Source organism: Pseudophryne corroboree, chromosome 1 (assembly GCF_028390025.1).
Source record: "Pseudophryne corroboree isolate aPseCor3 chromosome 1, aPseCor3.hap2, whole genome shotgun sequence".
Classification (NCBI taxonomy): Eukaryota; Metazoa; Chordata; class Amphibia; order Anura; family Myobatrachidae; genus Pseudophryne; species Pseudophryne corroboree.
Window position 1 is genome coordinate 568,618,085 of NC_086444.1, and position 22,203 is coordinate 568,640,287.

Consider the following 22,203-nt stretch of genomic DNA (forward strand, 5'->3'; position numbering starts at 1 on the left):
CATAAGAAATTGTAACACCACGTCAAGATCCCACGGTGCCACAAACGGAGGATGGATATGCAGCACTCCCTTTACAAAAGTCTGAACTACAGGAAGAGCGGCCAATTCTTTTTGAAAGAAAATAGATAAAGCCAAAATATGCACTTTGATGGAACCCAATTTCAGGCCTGCATCCACACCTGCCTGCAAAAAAATGGATGAAACGACCCAGGTGAAACTCCTCCGCAGGAGCTTCTTTGGCTTCACACCATGACACATTTTCTCCAAATACGGTGATAATGCTTCGCCGTGACCTCCTTTCTAGCCTTAAAGAGAGTGGGGATGACTTCCCTGGGAATACCTTTACGAGCTAGGATTTGGCGTTCAACCTCCACGCCGTCAAACGCAGCCACGGTAAGTCCTGAAATACGCATGGCCCCTGCAGTAACAGGTCCTCTCTGAGAGGAAGCGGCCAAGGATATTCTATGAGCAATTCCTGAAGATCCGGATATCAGGCCCTCCGTGGCCAATCTGGAACGACTAGTACTGCCGGAACCCTTGTTCGTCTTATGATCCTCAACACTTTTGGAATAAGAGGAAGCGGAGGGAACACATACACCAACTGAAACACCCACGGAGTTACCAGGGCGTCCACTGCACTGGCTTGGGGGTCCCTTGACCTGGAACAATACCTCGGATGCTTCTTGTTGAGGCGATACGCCATCATGTCTATTTGAGGAATTCCCCAACTCCTTGTCACTTTTGCAAATACCTCTTGATGAAGGGCCCACTCTCCTGGATGGAGATCGTGTCTGCTGAGGAAATCTGCTTCCCAGTTGTCCACGCCCGGAAGGAAGACTGCTGACAGAGCGCTCACGTGCTTTTCCGCCCAGCAGAGAACTCTTGTGGCCTCCGCCCTGGCGGTTTACGTACGCCACCGCTGTTATGTTGTCTGACTGAATCAGGACAGGTAGACCTTGAAGGTTTTTCGCTTGCAGAAGGCAGTTGAAAATGGCTCTTAACTCCCTTGCTTGCGTAGGAGTACCATCATTTCCGCCATCACTTTGGTGAAGACCCTCGGGGCCGTGGAAAGCCCAAACGGCAACGTCTGAAATTGGTAATGACAATACTGGACCGCAAATCTCAGGAAGGCCTGATGAGGAGGATATATCGGGACATTTAAGTAAGCATCTTTTATGTCGACTGACGCCATAAAATCCCCCCCTTCTAGGCTGGAGATCACAGCTCGAAGAGATTCCATCTTGAACTTTAAAGTTTTCAAGTACAGATTGAGGGATTTTAGGTTCAGGATCGGTCTGACCGAGTCGTCCGGCTTCGGCACAACAAAGAGGCTCGAACAGAACCCTTCCGCCCATTGGGACGGGGGAACCGGGACAATGGCACTCTGTTGACACAACTTTTGTATCGCAGCATTTACTACTTCCCTTTCTGGAATAGAAACTGGCAAGGCTGATTTGAAAAATCGGCGGGGGGGGGGGGCATCTCCTGAAACTCCAGTTTGTACCCTTGGGACACTATTTCCAAGACCCAAGGATCTAGGCCCGATTGAACCCAGATCTGACTGAAGAATCGGAGACGGGCCCCCACCGGTACTGACTCCCGTATGGGAGCCCCAGCATCATGCGGTGGACTTGGCAGAGGCGGGGGAGTACTTTTGGTCCTGGGCGCCCGACACAGCAGGCGACCTTTTTCCCCTTCCTCTACCTTTTGAAGCGAGGAAGGACGAGCCCCTTCCTTTTTAGTATTTATTAGGCCGAAATCTGATCTGATAATGGGGTGCCTTTTTCTGTTGTGCGGGAACATAAGGAAGAAAAGATGACTTACCAGCAGTAGCGGTAGACACCAGGTTGGCGAGGCCGTCACCAAACAAGACACTACCTTTATAAGGGAGAGCTTCCATACCTTTCTTGGAGTCGGCATCAGCATTCCATTGATGAATCCACAGGGCTCTCCTGGCCGAGACTGCCATGGCATTGGCCCTTGATCCCAAGAGGCTAATATCCCTCGCCGCATCCTTTAGGTAAGCTGCAGCGTCAAAAAAATGTTATCCTTATCAAGGGTATCCATGTCAGATGCCAAATTATCAGCCCACTTAGCAATAGCACCAGTGGCGGAACTAGCAAGCGGTGGGCCCAGGTGCGACAAAATGCTTTGCCCCCCCATCCAAGTCCACCCCCTCACCCCTTGAGAGGATCTGGTGAGGGGGACCTGCCCAGGGCAAGAGAAATGGATACCTAGCAACAGTGCCGTAACTAGACATTTTAGCACTGTGTGCAAGAAACGGCATCGGAGCCCCACCCCTGCATGCAAAACAGGGGCAGTGCGCGCCGTAGGCGCGCGCAAAAATACATAGTGGCGTGCCTTCGCGGGGAAGGGGTGTGGCCACAAAATAATACCAATTCCTAAAACGGTGCACAGTAGTCTCCATTCTTCAAATTACGCCGCACAGTAGCACCACTACACCAGGTAGAGACCCTTTTACACCTTACAGCGAACAGATTCCTCTTTTTACGCATTACGGCAGACAGCGTCCCCTTTTTACACATTACGGCAGACAGCGTCCCCCTTTTTATACATTACGGCAGACAGCGTCCCCTTTTTACACATAACGGCAGACAGCGTGCCCTTGTTACACATAGCGGCAGACAGCGTGCACTTTTTACACATTACGGCAGACAGCGTACACTTTTTACACATAACGGCAGACAGCGTACCCTTGTTAAACATAACGGCAGACAGCGTACCCTTGTTAAACATAGCGGCAGACAGCGTACACTTTTTACACATAACGGCAGACAGCGTCCCCCTTTTCACACATTACGGCAGACAGCGTCCCCTTTTTACACATTACGGCAGACAGCGTACACTTTTTACACATAACGGCAGACAACGTACACTTTTTACACATAGCGGCAGACAGCGTGCCCTTGTTACACATTACGGCAGACAGCGTGCCCTTGTTACACATTACGGCAGACAGCGTGCCCTTGTTACACATTACGGCAGACAGCGTGCCCTTGTTACACATTACGGCAGACAGCGTGCCCTTGTTACACATTACGGCAGGCAGATTCCCCCTTTTTACACATTGCGGCAGGCAGTCCCCGTTTTTATACATTGCGGCAGGCAGATTCCCCATTTTTACACATTACGGCAGGCAGATTCTCCCTTTTTACACATAGCGGCAGGCAGATTCCCCATTTTTACACATTGCGGCAGGCAGATTCCCCATTTTTACACATTGCGGCAGGCAGTCCCCCCTTTTTACACATTGCGGTAGGCAGTCCCCCATTTTTACACATAGCGGCAGGCAGTCCACCCTTTTTACACATTGCGGCAGGCAGTCCCCCATTTTTACACATAGCGGCAGGCAGTCCACCCTTTTTACACATTGCGGTAGGCAGTCCCCCATTTTTTACACATAGCGGCAGGCAGTCCCAACAAATAAAGAAAGAAAGAGACAGAAAGAAAGAAAGAAATAAAGAGAAAGAAAGAAAGTAGAATCATACTTACCCTCTCCGCTGGCTCAGGCTCCTCGTGCAGCTTGACGATTCCCGGGCAGTAGACGAGGTGGAGGAGGGAGCCGCAGCAGTGCTGTGTTATTGGTGGAGGCGCTGCTGCCCCCCTGCTTCACTATAGGCTGTTCTCGGAAGACAGCCTATAGTGAAGCAGAGGGGCAGCAGCGCCTTCACCAGTAACAAAGCGCTGCTGCGGCTCCCTCCTTCACCTCCGTCCTCCTCCTTCCCCCGTCCGTGCCGCTGCTCTTCTCCTCTGTGGGCGGCTGTGCGCTGCGGGCAGCGGTTGACCGCAGCGCACAGCGGCATGTAATGAGTCAGTTTGACTCATTACATGCTTGGGCCCCTGGACAGAGGCGGGCCCCAGTGCAACGCACTGCTTGCCCTGCCGGTAGTTCCGCCTCTGAATAGCACTGCTCACCCATGCCGACGCCACGGCAGGCCTGAGGAGTGCACCCGTAGTAACATAAATGGCCTTTAATGTCGTTCTGCTTGCGATCCGCAGGATCCTTGAGGGCAGCCGTGTACGGAGACGGAAGCGCCACTTTTTTGGACAGTCGGGACAGAGCCTTGTCCACATTGGGAGATGACTCCCACTTCTCCCTGTCGTCAGAGGGGAAAGGAAATGCCATAAAAATTCTCTTGGGAATCTGCCACCTTTTGTCAGGCGACTCCCAAGCCTTTTCACAAAGAGCGTTCAGTTCATGAGAGGGGGGAAACTTCACCTCAGGCTTTTTCCCTTTAAATAAACAAACCTTTGTATCTGGAACAGGAGGTTCCTCAGAGATATGTAAAACATCTTTAATAGCCACAATCATGTACTGAATACTCTTTACCAATTTTGGATGTAAAGTGGCTTCACTAAAGTCGACACTGGAATCAGAGTCCGTGTCGGTATCCGTATCTGCCATCTGGGTAAAGGAACGTTTCTGTGACCCTGAGGGGGCCTGTACCTGAGACAAGGCGTCCTCCATGGATTTTCTCCACGTTTGTGTCTGAGAATCAGATTTATCCAGCCTCTTAGATAATAACGCCACATTTGCATTCAGTGTGCTCAACATATTCACCCAATCAGCAGTCGGCTGTGCCGACAGAGCCACTCCCAAATCCTTCTCTGCGCCCCCAGTAACTTCCTCCGGGGAGGAACAATCAGCCTCAGACATGTCGACACACGGTACTGACACACACACACTTACACTGGCAAAAAGGGACAGACCCACAGGGAAGCCTGTAGAGAGAACACAGAGGGAGTATGCCAGCTCACACCCCAGCGCCCATATACTACTAAAAACAATAATATACGATATTTGCGCTGTATTATATAGCACCAATTGACTGGTACTCCTGTGCTTGTCAGGAGAGTGGAGGTCCGGGCGAGTCACACTGTGCTGCTGTGTATAATAACAATGTGCTAAATGTATTGTGTTGTTAGGAATAGAGCGAGATCTATACTAAAGCTGAGCTGGCTATTGTGAAGCCTCATGACACTGATGGAGCTCACAAGCTTTCCTGCACTGAGAGGATTATTTAACCACATATGACTCAGCAAGCTGCATGTACTAGCAACATTGTAGCAAGACTAAGATACACTGCTTAATGTAGCAGCTGAGACATCTCTACAGCATTGCTTGTTACTTTACAAGTATAGAACAATTATCTAGCAATGTTTATGTGCTACTCAGGTTAAATGCTGTTTATTTGATATATAGGTTTCCATCACACAGCTGATAATTACAAAACAGCTAGTTAGGATATACTGCTATTAGCAGCTGATGGAGTGTTCCAGTGTACGGCATTGGTGCAATGCTCAAACAGCTCACTAAACCCTGTGCCTTACAGCTATAATCTATATTCCACTATAATAGTAGTGAATATTGTGGAAAACTGTCAGTTTATATGCATTCTTGGACATTACAGTGTCTCTCATTAACAATATCACTAATGAACATTGTGATTACTCACTTAAAGTGATATTTACTTTATTAATTACCCGCTGTAAATCGACTGAGAACAGCTAATTATATTGAGATCACTAGTGGGGAGAAGCACTGATCTATAGCTGTATAAGCATATAAGTGAACATCAATTATCATTCACTTAAAGTGACACTGACTTCAGGTATTACCTGCTGTAAATTGATTAATGAACAGCCAATTACATTGAGATCACTAGTGAGGAGAAACACGGATTTATAGCTGTATAAGCATATGAATGCATATAAGTGAGGGGTCATAGTGCCCAAACAGATTATTCACTTAAAGTGATACTGACTTCAGATATTACCTGCTGTAAATTGATTGAGAACAGCTAATTACATTGAGATCACTAGTGAGGATAACCACTGACTCGTAGCTGTACAAGCACATGATTGCACATAAGTGAGAGGTTACAGCGCCCAAACTGAGGGGAGTTTTCTATTGGAATATTGCACTTTACAGTACCCTCAGTAAGCCTATCTAGTACAACTGACCAGTGACTTCAAAGCGCCATGGGGCACAATATAATTTGATTCAAGGGTCATAGTACCAATCATATTTTATATATGTGTAGCACTACACAGTTAGCACAGTGTGTGTTTTTATTCACACATATCACACTTTGTTTTGTCAATTTATATGTTTTTGGTTTTAATATTTCACAGCTACAGGTCTTTTTAACAAATATACTCTCATAAAAGTTATAATTTATGTATCAATTTAATGTTTAAGTACGCCACTTCAAGTCCAATCCTTCTCTGTTTCTTTTTGTGCATAACTATATATTGGCAACAATATATTCAGTGGCAGCACCCCCTATATAATTCAAATATCTGATATAGAATATAACTAGGGGTTTCCTTTGTTCTAATTTGGAACTTTTCTATAATATGCTAGTGCAGTAGTATACCTTTCCCTGCTAACGTATAGAATTTTAAGGCCCTGACTACATCCAGGGACTTGGAATCCTCCAAGTCACCCGTAGCCACAGGCACCACAATAGGTTGGTTCATATGAAATGAAGAAACCACCTTAGGCAAAAATTGAGGACGAGTCCTCAACTCTGCTCTATTCACATGGAAAGTCAAATAGGGGCTCTTGTAAGACAAGGCCGCCAATTCGGACACCCGCCTTGCAGATGCCAAGGCCAACAACATGACCACCTTCCAAGTGAGAAATTTCAATTCAACCGTTTGAAGAGGTTCAAACCAGTGAGACTTCAGGAACCGTAACACCACGTTAAGGTCCCAAGGTGCCACTGGGGGCACAAAAGGAGGCTCGATGTGCAGCACTCCCTTTACAAAAGTCTGGACTTCTGGGAGAGAAGCCAATTCCTTCTGAAAGAAAATAGACAGGGCCGAACTCTGTACCTTAATGGAGCCTAATTTTAGGCCCATATCCACTCCTGTCTGTAGAAAGTGGAGAAAAAGGCCCAGATGGAAATCTTCCGTAGGAGCATTCCTGGCTTCACACCAAGAAACATACTTCCTCCAGATACGGTGATAATGTTTTGCCGTCACCTCCTTCCTAGCCTTTATCAGAGTAGGGATGACTTCCTCCGGGATACCTTTCCCAGCTAGGATTCGGTGTTCAACCGTCATACCGTCAAACGTAACCGAGGTAAGTCTTGGAACACGCAGGGCCCCTGTTGTAACAGGTCCTCCCTGAGAGGAAGAGGCCATGGATCTTCTTTGAGCATCTCCTGAAGATCTGAATACCAGGCCCTTCGAGGCCAATCTGGAACAATGAGTATTGTTTTCACTCTTTTTTGTCTTATGATTCTCAATATTTTCGAGATGAGAGGAAGAGGGGAGAACACATAGACCGACTGAAACACCCAATGTGTCACCAGGGCATCCACCGCTACTGCCTGAGGGTCTCTTGACCTGGCACAATACCTCCGAAGCTTCTTGTTGAGGCGTGACGCCATCATGTCTATGTGAGGAATTCCCCAAAGACTTGTTATCTCTGTAAAAACTTCTTGATGAAGTCCCCACTCTCCTGGATGGAGATCGTGTCTGCTGAGGAAGTCTGCTTCCCAGTTGTCCACTCCCGGAATGAAGACCGCTGACAGAGCGCTTACGTGATTTTCCACCCAGCGAAGAATCCTGGTGGCTTCCGCCATTGCCACTCTGCTCCTTGTCCCGCCTTGGCGGTTTACATGAGCCACGGCTGTGACGTTGTCCGATTGAATCAGAACCGGTAGGTCGCGAAGAAGATTCTCCGGTTGTCGTAGGCCGTTGTATATGGCCCTCAATTCCAGTACGTTGATGTGTAGACAAGCCTCCTGGCTTGACCATAGCCCTTGAAAATTTCTTCCTTGTGTGACTGCTCCACATCCTCGGAGGCTCGCGTCCGTGGTCACCAGAACCCAGTCTTGAATGCCGAACCTGCGAAGGTGAGCACTTTGCAGCCACCACAGGAGAGACAGGCTTATCTTTTGATGTATTAGTAGATGGGACCCGGACCACTTGTCCAGGAGGTCCCACTGAAACGTCCTTGCATGAAACCTGCCGAAGGGGATGGCCTCGTAGGCTGCCACCATTTTCCCCAGAACTCGAGTGCATTGATGAACAGACACTCTTTTTGGTTTTAGCAAGTCTCTGACCATGTTCTGGAGGTCCTGGGCTTTTTCCATCGGGAGAAAAACCCTCTTCTGTTCCGTGTCCAGAATCATGCCTAGGAATGATAGTCGAGTCGTTGGAATCAATTGTGACTTAGGCAGATTGAGAATCCAACCGTGTTGTTGTAGCACTCTCAGGGAGAGCGACACGCTCTTCTGCAATTGATCTCTCGATCTTGCTTTTATCAGGAGATCGTCCAAGTATGAAATAATTGTGACTCCCTGCCTGCGCAGGAGCACCATCATCTCCGCCATCACCTTGGTGAAAATCCTCGGGGCCGTGGAAAGCCCAAACGGCAACGTCTGAAACTGGTAATGACAGTCCTGTACAGCGAATCTCAGGTACGCCTGATGAGGAGGATATATGGGGACATGAAGGTATGCATCCTTTATGTCGAGTGACACCATAAAATCCCCCCCTTCCAGACTGGAGATCATAGCCCGGAGCGATTCCATCTTGAATTTGAACTTTTTCAAGTACAGGTTTAGGGATTTTAGATTTAAAATGGGTCCATGAACAGGGTCGAATAGTACCCTTTCCCCTGTTAGACTAGGGGAACCTTGACAATCACTTGCTGTTGACACAGCTTTTCAATTGCAGCTAACACTACTTCCCTCTCTGGGGAAGAAGCTGGCAAGGCCGACTTGAAAAATCGGCAAGGGGTACCTCTTCGAATTCCAGTTTGTATACTTGGGATACAATATCCATCGCCCAAGGATCCACGTCTGACAGAACCCAGACCTGGCTGAAGAGTCGAAGACGTGCCCCCACCGGTGCGGACTCCCTCAGTGGAGCCCCAGCGTCATGCGGTGGATTTAGTAGAAGCCGGGGAGGACTTCTGCTCCTGGGAACTAGCCGAAGCAGGTGTTCTCTTCCCTTTACCCTTACCTCTGGCGAGGAAGGATGAGCCCCGACCTCTTCTGGACTTATGCGACCGAAAGGACTGCATCTGATATTGTATAGTTTTCTTTTGCTGTGGGGGAACAAAAGGCAAAAAAGTAGATTTACCCGCGGTAGCCGTGGCAACCAGGTCCGCGAGACCTTCCCCAAATAAAACTTCACCTTTGTATGGTAAAACCTCCATATGCTTCTTTGAATCGGCATCACCCGTCCATTGACGGGTCCACAGGGCTCGCCTAGCAGAAATCGCTATGGCGTTGGCTCTGGAACCTAGCAGCCCAACGTCTCTTTGAGCGTCTCTCATATATAAGACTGCGTCTTTTAGTGTGACCTAAGGTCAATAAAATGGTATCCCTGTCTAGGGTATCAAGGTCAGCTGACAAGGTATCTGTCCAAGCTGCAACTGCGCTACATAGCCATGCCGATGCTATTGCCGGTCTTAGTAAAGCACCCGTATGCGTATAAATAGATTTTAACGTATTTTCCTGTCTGCGATCAGCAGGATCCTTGAGGGCTGCCGTGTCTGGAGACGGTAGCGCCACCTTCTTGGACAGGCGCGTTAAAGCCTTGTCCACCCTGGGTGAGGATTCCCAGCGTACCCTGTCCTGTGCTGGGAAAGGATACGCCATAAGAATCCTCTTGGGAATCTGCAGTTTTTTGTCTGGAGTTTCCCAAGCTTTTTCAAATAACTCATTCAGCTCATGAGACGGGGGAAAGGTTACCTCAGGTTTCTTTTCCTTATACATGCGCACCCTCGTGTCAGGAAGGCAAGAAACATCTTTTATTGCAATAATCATATAATTAAGACTTTTGGCCACCCTTGGGTGTAACCTCGCATCATCGTAGTCGACACTGGAGTCAGAATCCGTGTCGGTATCAGTGTCTGCTATTTGGGATAGGGGACGCTTTGAGACCCTGAAGGGCCCTGTGACACAGTTCAATCCGTGAATTGACTTCTTGCCTTTTCCCTGGACTCTGCTTTGTCCATTCTCTTATGTAATAAGTTCACATTTGCATTTAAAACATTCCACATGTCCACCCAATCATGAGTCGGCGTTGCCGATGGAGACACCACAATCATCTGCTCCACCTCCTCCTTAGACGAGCCTTCCGCTTCAGACATGCCGACACACGCGTACCGACACCCCCACACACATAGGGATATATCTATAAGGAGACAGTTCCCCACCAAGGCCCTTAGGAGAAACAGAGAGAGAGAGTATGCCAGCACAGACCCAGCGTCAACTGACACTGGAAACAGAATTCCCAGATAATAGCGCTTTTATATATAATAAATCGTGTAATACACTTACTGCGCCTTACATGTGCCCCCCCCCCCCTCCCCCCTCCCCTCTGTTCAGCCCTGTGTCACCGTGTTCAGCAGGGGAGAGTCCGGGGAGCCAGCTTCTCTGCAGTGCTCTGTGGAGAATATGGCGTTGGTTAGTGCTGAGGGACCAAGCTCCGCCCCCTCCAGCGGCAGGCTTCGGTCCCGCTCAATATTATAAAATTGGCGGGCCTCCGCAGCCTATATCCGTATTGCCAGACTTAAAGGTTTATATTGCTGCCCAGGGCGCCCCCCCTGCGCCCTGCACCCATCAGTGCCTGGTAGTGTGTGTAATGTGTGGGCGCAATGGCGCGCATTGTTACCACTGCGCGCTTACCTCAGGGAAGATCTGAAGTCTTCTGCCGCCTTAGAAGTCTTCTTTTCTTCTTATACTCACCCGGCTTCAATCTTCCGGCTCTGTGAGGAGGACGGCGCGGCTCTGGGACGAACGGCGGGGGGAAGACCTGCGTTCCGACTCCCTTTGGAGCTAATGGTGTCCAGTAGCCTAAGAAGCAGAGCCTATCACTTAAGTAGATCTGCTTCTCTCTCCTCAGTCCCACGATGCAGGGAGCCTGTTGCCAGCAGTGCTTCCTGAAAATAAAAAACTTAACAAAATTATTTTCTCAGAGAAACTCAGGAGAGCTCCCCTGTAGTGCACCCAATCTCCTCTGGGCACAGGATCTAACTGAGCTCTGGAGGAAGGGCATAGAGGGAGGAGCCAGTGCACACCCATTCTAAAGTTCTTTATAGTGCCCATGTCTCCTGCGGAGCCCGTCTATACCCCATGTTCCTTACGGAGTCCCCAGCATCCTATAGGACGTAAGAGAAAATGGTGCTGGTAAGCTGTGCGGCTAAGCCCCGCCCCTTCCCGGCGCGCTGTAGTCCCGCTTAAAGTGAAATTATTATACTGGCGGGGGTCTCATACAAAGTGCCCAGGCACCTAATATGCTGTTTTGACAGTTAAAAAAGCCTCAGTAACTTGCTGCCGAGGGCGCTCCCCCCCAGCGCCTTGCACCCTGTGAGTGCCGTTGGTGTGTGTGTGTGTGTGTGTGGAAGCATGGAGCGCAGCGCGACCGCTGCGCTGTACCTCCGTTACTAAAGTGTTCTGCTGTCACTGAAGTCTTCTGCCTTCTGCATACTCACCCGGCTTCTTTCTTCTGGCTTCTGTGAGGGGGTTGACGGCACGGCTCCGGGAACAAGCAGCTAGGCGCACCAAGTGATCGAACCCTCTGGAGCTAATGGTGTCCAGTAGCCTAAGAAGCAGAGCCTTTAACTCACAGAAGTAGGTCTGACTTCTCTCCCCTCAGTCCCACGAAGCAGATAGCATGTAGCCAGCAGGTCTCTCTGAAAATAAAAAACCTAACAAAGTCTTTTCCAGAGAAACTCAGTAGAGCTCCCCTAGTGTGTGTCCAGTCTCTCCTGGGCACAGAATCTAACTGAGGTCTGGAGGAGGGGCATAGAGGGAGGAGCCAGTTCACACCCAGTCAAAGTCTTTTAGGGTGCCCATGTCTCCTGCGGATCCCGTCTATACACCATGGTCATTTTGGAGTCCCCAGCATCCTCTAGGACGTAAGAGAAATACACACAGAGATGACTGGTGTATTTAATTTTTTATTATTATTATTAATTACCAGTTATTTATATAGCGCACACATATTCCACAGCGCTTTAAAGAGAATATTTAAGCATTCACATCAGTCCCTGCCCCAGTGGAGCTTACAATCTATACAGGGGTGTTTTAATGAAGGAGGGGGCCTGTGCAGACTTCGGGAGGGCCCCCTCCTCTCCTCGGTGCTGTAGGCTTCGGTATTGTGCAAAAGTCTACTGCGAATGCGCAAGTCTCCGGAAACATCGTGCCCGCTATGGTCTGGAGACAAATTTCATACTGTGCATGCGCAGCGGCCATTTCAGGTGTTTTTTTTTTGCAGTGGCTGATGTGGCTGTAGCGCCTGTCGCGGGACTTTGGAAAGGTAAGTATTAAAACAACGTGAATGCAGTGTGTGTGGTGTGGGCCTCCCCAGGTGCCTGTGTGCACCGCACGCATTACACCCATGACAGAAATGCCAATGAATCCATATTCCCTACCACATGTACACACATTCACATTAGGTTAATTGGCTTCCAACAAAATTAACCCTATCAGTATACTGTATCTTTGGACTGTGAGAGGAAACCGGAGTACCCAGAGGAAACCCACATGCATGGGGAGAATATAGAAACTCCATACAGTTAAGGCCACAGTAGGAAACAAACCCATGACCTCAGTGCTGTGAGGCAGTAATGCTAACCATTACACCATCCATACTGTCAATGTCTACCATCATAATTATTACTTTCTTTAATTAATACAGATGTACACATACACTTATCCTCAAACCATGCCTAATAGCCTCATTACCTAGTAAACTGTAAGCTATTTGTATGCATCTAAGTTCCAGAATATCAGTAATAGAATGCAAGCACAGTAACCAGTACCAGTGGTGTAGTATGTAAGCATCGGTAGGGGTGAGAAATAAAAACATTAACATGGGTACAGATTAATACGGACAAATACATATCTTTCCAAATATACATAATTGCGATGCTGCTACTACATAATTATGCTCGGGAAAATATTTCATTTACAAACTATTTGAGCCCTAGACTAGAGACTCTACACTCAACCTCAATATTTTGTGTAGTGTAAGATGGGTAGATCCCTAACAAAAAGGTCTAATTACAGCAAATGTCTATTGAATAGCTGAATCTTGGATCATGTCCTGGCCAGTAATTCAATTAGTGGTATGCAAGAGAGCACAAGCAGTGTGTTTCTCAGCCTGAAACCCCAATTTTAGGTACGGGAATAGGCTATTTCACATGCCGCATAGGGCCGCACCACACAAGTGAGACCAGCGTGCAGCCGACAAGCTACAGCGCCCGGCAACCTTGTCAGTGTTTGATATACATTGGCTGCCGGGCGCTGTAGCTTGTGGTCTCTCTCCATACTCTAGTCTCCCCCGCTGGCGCTGTTACAGGAGTAGCTGCTCCCCCCCCCCCGTGCTGTTGTCTCGCGGCACCAGCGGCCAGCCTCTAGGAGCAGCAGAGTGGTGACTCCCCCCATCGTGCTGTGGGCTCACAGGAAGATGTGCGGCTCCACCAACGGCAGGCAAGTCTCGGTCTCTCTCTCTCCCGCTGTCTAATGTGTAAAAAGGGGACTGTCTGTCTACTGTGTAAAAAGGGGGAGTGCCTGTCGATTGTGTAAAAAGGGGACTGCCTATCGATTGTGTAAAAAGGGGACTGCCTATCGATTGTGTAAAAAGGGGGACTGCCTGTCTATTGTGTAAAAAGGGGGACTGCCTGTCTATTGTGTAAAAAGGGGGACTGCCTGTCTAATGTGTAAGGAGATGTATCTCAGCAATGACTTCCATGCAATTTTTCTGCAATCTGACCGGGAGCTTCCCAGGAGGCCTGCAATTGCGATTTCATACTTGAGTGTAATTTTACATGATTTATCTCAGGCAATCTAATGTTATGAAACCTGTTTCCATGCAATTGAGATAAATCTCACGTGCAGCACGTGTGATCTGCGATTGCGATGGGTGACACATGGGAGCGCGCAATCGCAAGAAAAGTACATGCAATTTGAAATTTTTCATGCTATCCATCTCAGGAACTCATCGCAACTGCACGTAAACGTGCAATATCGCACTAGTGTATGGGGCCCTTAAAAAGGAGGACTCTGCCTGCCTAATGTGTAAAAAGGTTGACTGTCTAATGTGTAAAAAGGGACTGCCTGTCTGTATAAAAAGGAGGACTCTGCCTGCCTAATGTGTAAAAAGGGTGACTGTCTAATGTGTAAAAAGGGGACTGCCTGTCTGTGTAAAAAGGAGGACTCTGCCTGCCGTAATGTGTAAAAAAAGGGGTACTCTGCCTTCCGTAATGTGTAAAAAACAAGGGGGACTCTGCCTGCCATAATGTGTAAAAAGAGACTCTACTTGGCGTATTGTGTGACAGGGGCTCTACCTGGTGTAATGTGTATACGTGGCGCTACTGTGTGGCCTAATTTGAATAATGGAGACTTCTGTACAGCGTAATATGAATTAGTATTATTTTGTGGCCACATCCCCTTCCCCATGAAGCCATGCCCCTATATTTTTGGCCACGCGCCTACAGCGCGCACTGGCACCTTTTTGTATAGGAAGGGGGGTGCTAAAATGTCTAGTTACGGCACTGGGCTAGTTAACTGAACAGCCATTCCCCATACCACAAGGATTTTAGCCTGCACTTGTGGCTAACTGAATACAAAAGCTAAAGCATTACTAATGTGTCATAATGTAATAAATGACAAGAAAGAAGTCTAAAAATATGCACATCGATATCATAAGTTATACAAAATTCTAACCTTTCAGCATTCTTTAAAAAGCATTCTCACATCAAAAAATTTTTTTTGCTTGAAATAGTAATTATTAAGTCATTACACATGTGCAAGTTAAACAGAATAAAAATTCTGTTTTTTTTAGCAATAAAAAAATAATATTTTTAAATTCTCATCCAGTGTAAACTTCCTGCTGATATAGGATATGCTGATCTGGCACATAACAGAAGACACTGCACGATAGTAATGGGTAGTACTACTGCTACTTATGAAAGTGCAGACTCAGCTCACTACTGATAGACAGAACAGCTGCCCAAACTAAAGAACACTTGCCTTGGGAGGAAATCCATCCTACTGACTATAACAGGGGAGACAAGTGTCTGTGACCAGATGGAGGCATGTACTAAGATGCATAAATAACATTGTTCAGTGTAAAATTAAATTGCTGGGGTCAATTTTCTTACTCTTAGCTTGGCAGCACTAAAGTATATATTTGAATCTATAATCTTACTGTTGTTCAACTGACAGAGTTTCCAAAGGAGGAAATGTATATAGGTTACCATGAGGAAAAACACAATATTGATGCGTTTGGTGTCTTATTTGAGCACAGCAATTATTTCAGTAATAATCTTCCTGTTAAATGCAAAGCAAAGAACATTCCTTACCTTAGCCATCTGCTTGCTGATTTGAAGTCTTTGGTGAGTCAGCTGCAGTTCAGTTTCTAGTTTTATTTTATCTTTTTTCAACTCATTTGCAGAAGCAGTTGCAGCCTGTTTACCCCTCTGTAATACGGATACTTGGCGTTGTAAGGATGTAATCCTCTCCAGCAACGAAGTTCGGGAGCTGCCAGGGCATGTTCTCAGATTCTTCTCTTTTCGTACTAAATATAACGAAACAAACTTATATTAATAAATGCACAATTCAACTAATATATTCATAATTTTATTTTTCTAACATTCTAAAACAAGGATGTGCCTTAATATAACTATCATGTGTATTTGTACTATACACAAAGCAAAGTCACATCTGGAAAATTTGAAGCTAACACAAAGTGATAAAGTAGTCCTTATTGTTTTAAACAGGGGCTAGATCACTTCTACTTTCTTACAGATTGGCAGTGTGAGGTCAGCATAGCTATGTCATTGACATTATGCCCACATTATTCCAACCAAAACAGAACCAAGAAGTGTCTTCTCACTGATCTTTGTACACAAAGCCTGATTCATGTTTGTAAGTAAAGCAAAAAAAAAACTGGAAAAAAACAACACCACAAAAACCCAAGTTACTTTGTGTCTGGGACCAACCATGTGCACTGCAGGGGGGGGGGGGGGGGACAGATATAACATGTGCAGAGAGTTAGATTTGGATGGATTATATTGTTTCTGTGCAGGGTAAATACTGGCTGCTTTATTTTTACACTGCAATTTGGACTTCAGTTTGAACACACACCACCCAAATCTAACTCTCTCTACGCATGTTATATCTGTGTGTCCCCCCCCCCCCCCCAAGCAGTGCACATGGTTGTGCCCACCTGCTAACAAATTTGCTGCTACGGTCAGGTCTGAATTAGGCCCCATGTTGCCGTTCAAGGGGAGCAAATACATTTATATGTTTTCTGTACAGGGTAAATACTGTTACACCTTGTTTGAATACACCCCACCCAAATCTAACTATGTCAGCACGTTACATCTGTACCACCTGCCGTGTAACACAGTTGCTTGCTTTTTTGCTTTACTTACAAACATGAATCAGGTCCACAGTGTATTATAATTATGCTTACAAATTGTATTAGTTCTGTTGGAAGCTATGGAATGCTCTCTAAATTATACATATGTTTATAACTAAAAATATTAATATTTTTTTAAATCCTATATCCATAACTGAAAGTTTACTTTTAATAAATTAGCTTTCACTTACAAGCTACATTTTATGACCTCTCCTCCCCTACATTTTCAATTCTTATCTGTGAGGTGAAAATTAGATACATGCCATGACATTATTTGGGAGGTTGGGTATGCCTGTATATCATTCCGATCCTTTGTAAGAGAGTACAAAACTGCTGTACGCCATCATATGCATATCCTCAAACTAAGATCTCAAAAACTGTAATCTCCACGTTGATGTTGTGAGCTACATTTATTATTAAATCGTGACGTGAACACGGTACTTTAAATATAATTATAATTGAGCAGCCAGTTAACAGTGTGCTATTATTACGGAGTTCTATAAGCTGCACTGCACAAAGTAATTTTGTGCTAAAGGCTAGAATACATAAGTTTATTTAAAATAAATAACTAAAATGAAGCTGGTTAACAGACACAGGCCATGTCAGGCGTAGCTATGGCATCTGGTATAATACTGGAGCAAGCAGCGATGGTAGCATATAAGAACAACCAATCAGTTTTACAACATGAACAGGTGTTGAAAGTGGGTGTCTCAGTGCTTACACATTTGAGCTTGTAGTGGCATTTACATAAACTTGCAGGCGGGCAATCGCCATTGGACACTGCTACGTGTGACTCAGAATCAGGCCCGAAGTATGTTTTGAGAGAATTATTATTATTTCCGTGTTCAGGTTTGTCTGAACTAAACCTCAGTTGAGGATTGTAGGGAAATGAGCAGATGTATATTATGCTTGTTAGAGTAAAGGTATTTGGAAAACATATGGACATTGCGGACTACTGAAAACCTTCACATCTTAAGCCTTACCAAGCTCAACTAGCACAGACGTTGACTGATAATCATGCGACACTCCATTATTAAATTAATAGATATTTACAGGTTGAGTATCCCTTATCCAAAATGCTTGGGACCAGAGGTATTTTGGATATCGGATTTTTCCGTATTTTAGAATAATTGCATACCATAATGAGATATCATGGTGATGGGACCCAAGTCTAAGCATAGAATGCATTTATGTTACATATACACCTTATACACACAGCCAGAAGGTAATTTTAGCCAATATTTTTTGTAACGTTGTGCATTGAACAAAGTGTATCTACATTCACACAATTCATTTATGTTTCATATACACCTTATACACACAGCCTGAAGGTCATTTAATACAATATTTTTAATAACTTTGTGTATTAAACAAAGTTTGCGTACATTGAGCCATCAAAAAACAAAGGTTTCACTATCTCACTCTCACTCAAAAAAGTCCGTATTTCGGAATATTCCGTATTTCGGAATATTTGGATATGGGATACTCAACCTGTATTATATCTAAGCAAAAATTTCACAAAACAAGCCAAAAAATAACATGCCTTTCAACATTGACGGATTGCATTTCAATCTTAAAGGACATCTTTTTAATTGAATGGTTTTCTTTGACTGTCTGCCATGTAGACTGACCTGCAGAAACATAAAATATAAATGAGCAACTCAAAACAATATAGTAAAAATACGTATCGCTTTGAAATATTGGTTCAGAACTTAATACACGGTATACAGTGGTGGTGAAAAAGTTTTTATTCCCTTACTGATTTCTTCTATTTTGCATATTTGTCATACTTAATGTATTTCGATCTTCAAAAATATTTTAATATAACACGAAGACAACCTGAGTAACACAAAATACAGTTTTTCAATTATTTCATTTATTGAAGGAATAAACTAATCAATCAACAACTAGTCCTGTGTGAAAATAGGATTTTAATTACCTACCGGTAAATCCTTTTCTCATAGTCCATAGAGGATTCTGGGGTCCACATTAGTACCATGGGGTGTAGACGGGTCCACTAGGAGCCACTGGCACTTTAAGAGTTTGAGAGTGTGGGCTGGCTCCTCCCTATATGCCCCTCCTACCAGACCGAGTCTAGAAACTGTGCCCGAGGAGACGGACATCTTCGAGAGAAGGATTACAAAGATAGTGGCGAGATTCACACCAGCTCACACACAAGGCAACCCAAGTTAACTAGCTTGAAACATCAGCAACGGCTGAACAAGATTACTTACCAAGTAACAAGACAGTAGTTACCCAGAACTAAGCAGTACTGAACTAAATAACCAATGCAGGATAAATGAAGCGCTGGGCGGGCGCCCAGCATCCTCTACGGACTACGAGAAAGGGATTTACCGGTAGGTAATTAAAATTCTATTTTCTGTTACGTCCTAGAGGATGCTGGGGTCCACATTAGTACCATGGGGATGTACCAAAGCTCCCAGAACGGGAGGGAGAGCGCGGAGGCTCCTGCAGAGCCAATTGACCAAACTTAAGGTCCTCAGAGGTTAAAGTATCGAACTTGTAGAACTTTGCGAACCTGTTCGACCCCGTTAAAGTAGCTGCTCGGCAGAGCTGTAATGCCGAGACACCCCGGGCAGCCGCCCAGGAAGAACCCACCTTACGAGTAGAGTGGGCCTTAACAGACGTTGGACACGGCAAGCCTACCGTAGAATACGCATGCTGGATAGTGAACCTGATCCAGCGATAGATCGTCTGCTTAGAAGCAGGACACCCAATTTTCTTGGGATCATACAGGACAAACAGAGAGTCCGATTTTCTGTGACGAGCAGTCCTCCTCACATGGATTTTTAGAGCCCTTACTGCTGAAATTGAGGAGTCAGTCGCAACTGGCACCACAATAGGTTGGTTGATATGAAATGCCAACACAACCTTCGGAAGAAACTGCTGACGTGTCCGAAGCTCAGCTCTATCTTCATGGAAGATCAAGTATGGGCTTTTACATGACAAAGCCCCCAACTCCGACACACGTATAGTAGAAGCTAAGGGAAACAAAGTGACAGCCTTCCACGTGAGAAACTTGGCCTCAACCTCCTGTAGAGGTTCAAACCAGTCCGACTGGAGGAACTGCAACACCACGTTAAAATGTAGAGATGTGCACCGGAAATTTTTCGGGTTTTGTGTTTTGGTTTCGGTTCCGCGGCCGTGTTTTGGATTCGGACGCGTTTTGGCAAAACTTCCCTGAAATTTTTTTGTTGGATTCGGGTGTGTTTTGGATTCAGGTGTTTTTTTTTTTCAAAAACAGCTTAAATCATAGAATTTGGGGGTAATTTTGATCCTATAGTATTATTAACCTCAATAACCAGAATTTCCACTCATTTCCAGTCTATTCTGAACACCTCACAATACTATTTTTAGTCCTAAAATTTGCACCAAGGTCGCTGGATGACTAAGCTAAGCGACCCAAGAGGGCGCGGCACAAACACCTGGCCCATCTAGGAGTGGCCCTGCAGTGTCAGACAGGATGGCAATTAAAAAAATTGGCCCCAAACAGCACATGATGCAAAGAAAAGAGAAAAAGAGGTGCACTGTGGTCGCTGGACGGCTAAGCTAAGCGAAACAAACACCTCAATATCACAGGAATTATTCGTTCTAATCTTCTAATCAATGGTATTATTGGTCCAAATCACTGGAAGAAGATGACAAAATCACAGGAATTATTCGATCTAATCAATGGTATTATTGGTCCAAATCACTGGAAGAAAATGACAAAATCACAGGAATTATTCGTTCTAATTAATGGTATTATTGGTCCAAATCACTGGTAGAAAATGACAAAATCACTGGAATCATTTGGCAAGATCACTGTAATTAATAATTAATTCTAAATCACTGATATTAATTGGTAAAATCTCGCTATCGCCTGCCTAGTGAAGTGGAACCTAGATGGCATTTGGTACCGGGGACACACTACCTCAAGAAATTCTCTAAGTCCCTGTGAACTAATAGTGGATACCGGACACACGTCTAACAGCAACACAGCTGTCAAGGCCTGAGTTATCCGCTTTGCAACAGGATGACTGCTGTGATATTTCATCTTCCTCGCAAAAGACTGTTGGTCAGTCAGTTGCTTACTGAAAGTAGTACAAGTGGTCTTCCGACTTCCCCTCTGGGATGATGATCGACTTCCAGCAGCAACAACAGTAGCGCCAGCAGCAGTAGGTGTTACACTGAAGGATCCATCGGAGGAATCCCAGGCAGGAGAGGACTTGTCAGACTTGCCAGTGACATGGCCTGCAGGACTATTGGCGTTCCTGTCTAAGGAAGAAATTGACACTGAGGGAGTTGGTAGTGTGGTTTGCACTGGGAGCTTGGGTATAAAAGGAAGAAGGAATTTAGTTGTCAGTGGACAGCTTCCGCTGTCACCCAAAGTTTTTGAACTTGTCAATGACTTCTGATGAATGCGCTCCAGGTGACGTATAAGGGAGGATGTTCCTAGGTGGTTAACGTCCTTACCCCTACTTATTACAGCTTGACAAAGGCAACACACGGCTTGACACCAGTTGTCCGCATTTCTGTTGAAACAATTCCACACCGAAGAGGTGATTTTTTTGGTATTTTGACCAGGCATGTCAATGGCCTTATTCATCCCACGGACAACAGGTGTCTCCCCGGGTGCCTGACTTAAACAAACCACCTCACCATCAGAATCCTCCTTGTCAATTTCCTCTTCAGCGCCAGCAACACCCATATCCTCATCCTGGTGTACTTCAACAGTGACATCTTCAATTCGACTATCATGAACTGGACTGTGGGTGCTCCTTCCAGACCTTCCAGGGGGCATGCAAATGGTGGAAGGAGCCACCTCTTCCCGTCCAGTGTTGGGAAGGTGATAAAGCTAAATATTTATCTTATTTAAAACCCTTTAAGAGGTCTAAGAACACTGTACGCTATTGACGTATGGAGTACCGTAAGGGTACGCACGTTGCGTAACAATCGCTTAGCCGTGGTCGAGACGCTCAAGCGTCACGTTCGCTCACGGCCAAGAGATCACAGGCAGGCACGCTATTGGCTGCTGACTAACGTAATGGTTCGCTATAGCGTAGCGGACGCTCGGGACCACGAGGAGATCACCAGCGGCGCAGACGCTCACAATGTTTAAACCTTTATATCTAAACCATAAACAATGTAATATGCAGTAAAACCTTAGTGTAGAGATAGGGTGTAGATGCAACACAGTGTAACCTTATTAACTTTAAAGCTGTTCGAGCGTCACCGACGCTCTGAGAATACTTAACACTATAAGAAATACACAACTACCGGGCTTAGGGTCTAACGCCTTATATGAATGTTATACTTGAAAATGAATAATACAGTACAAGTCATACACTACAATATAACATAGACTAACTAACCAGATAACTACGCAGGAAATACAATACAATACTATTACGTTTAAGGGAATACGAGAGAAAGAGGAGGAGAGAGAGAGAGATATGAGAGAGAGAGATATATGGCTCACAATAACAAGAAAGACAATATGATTGCGGAGAAAACTTACGCACAAAGGGGAACGATCGCATGCGCCTCTGGACATCCAGCTCCCGATTATCAGCAATGAGAACCGTTGAAGAGTGAGCTGGATGTGATCGGCTTGTCTATTTATGCCCCACGCACAATACAATTCAATGGTCCCTACAATCTCATTGTTCATTGGACAATTCGTCTTCGCACTATAACAAAAGGTCATAGGTTGATTCATACAGGTGGGCTGAGACCATTTCCAACTGCTCAGGTGGGTGGGAAACTAGGTTTCCCGCCGCA

The 22,203-nt window shown here is 45.7% G+C and overlaps 1 protein-coding gene across 1 annotated transcript in view; it reads right to left on the reverse strand.

Annotated features, from left to right (window-relative positions):
• CNTLN (centlein) overlaps positions 1 to 22,203 on the reverse strand; it is a 761,842-nt gene that overhangs the window by 269,822 nt on the left and 469,817 nt on the right. The window contains exons 17-18 of the mRNA XM_063954396.1: positions 17,963 to 18,050; positions 15,359 to 15,573 (exon numbers count right to left, since the gene is read on the reverse strand). Of these exons, the coding sequence (XP_063810466.1) occupies positions 15,359 to 15,573; positions 17,963 to 18,050 (303 nt within the window). The remainder of the gene's footprint in view (positions 1 to 15,358; positions 15,574 to 17,962; positions 18,051 to 22,203) is intronic.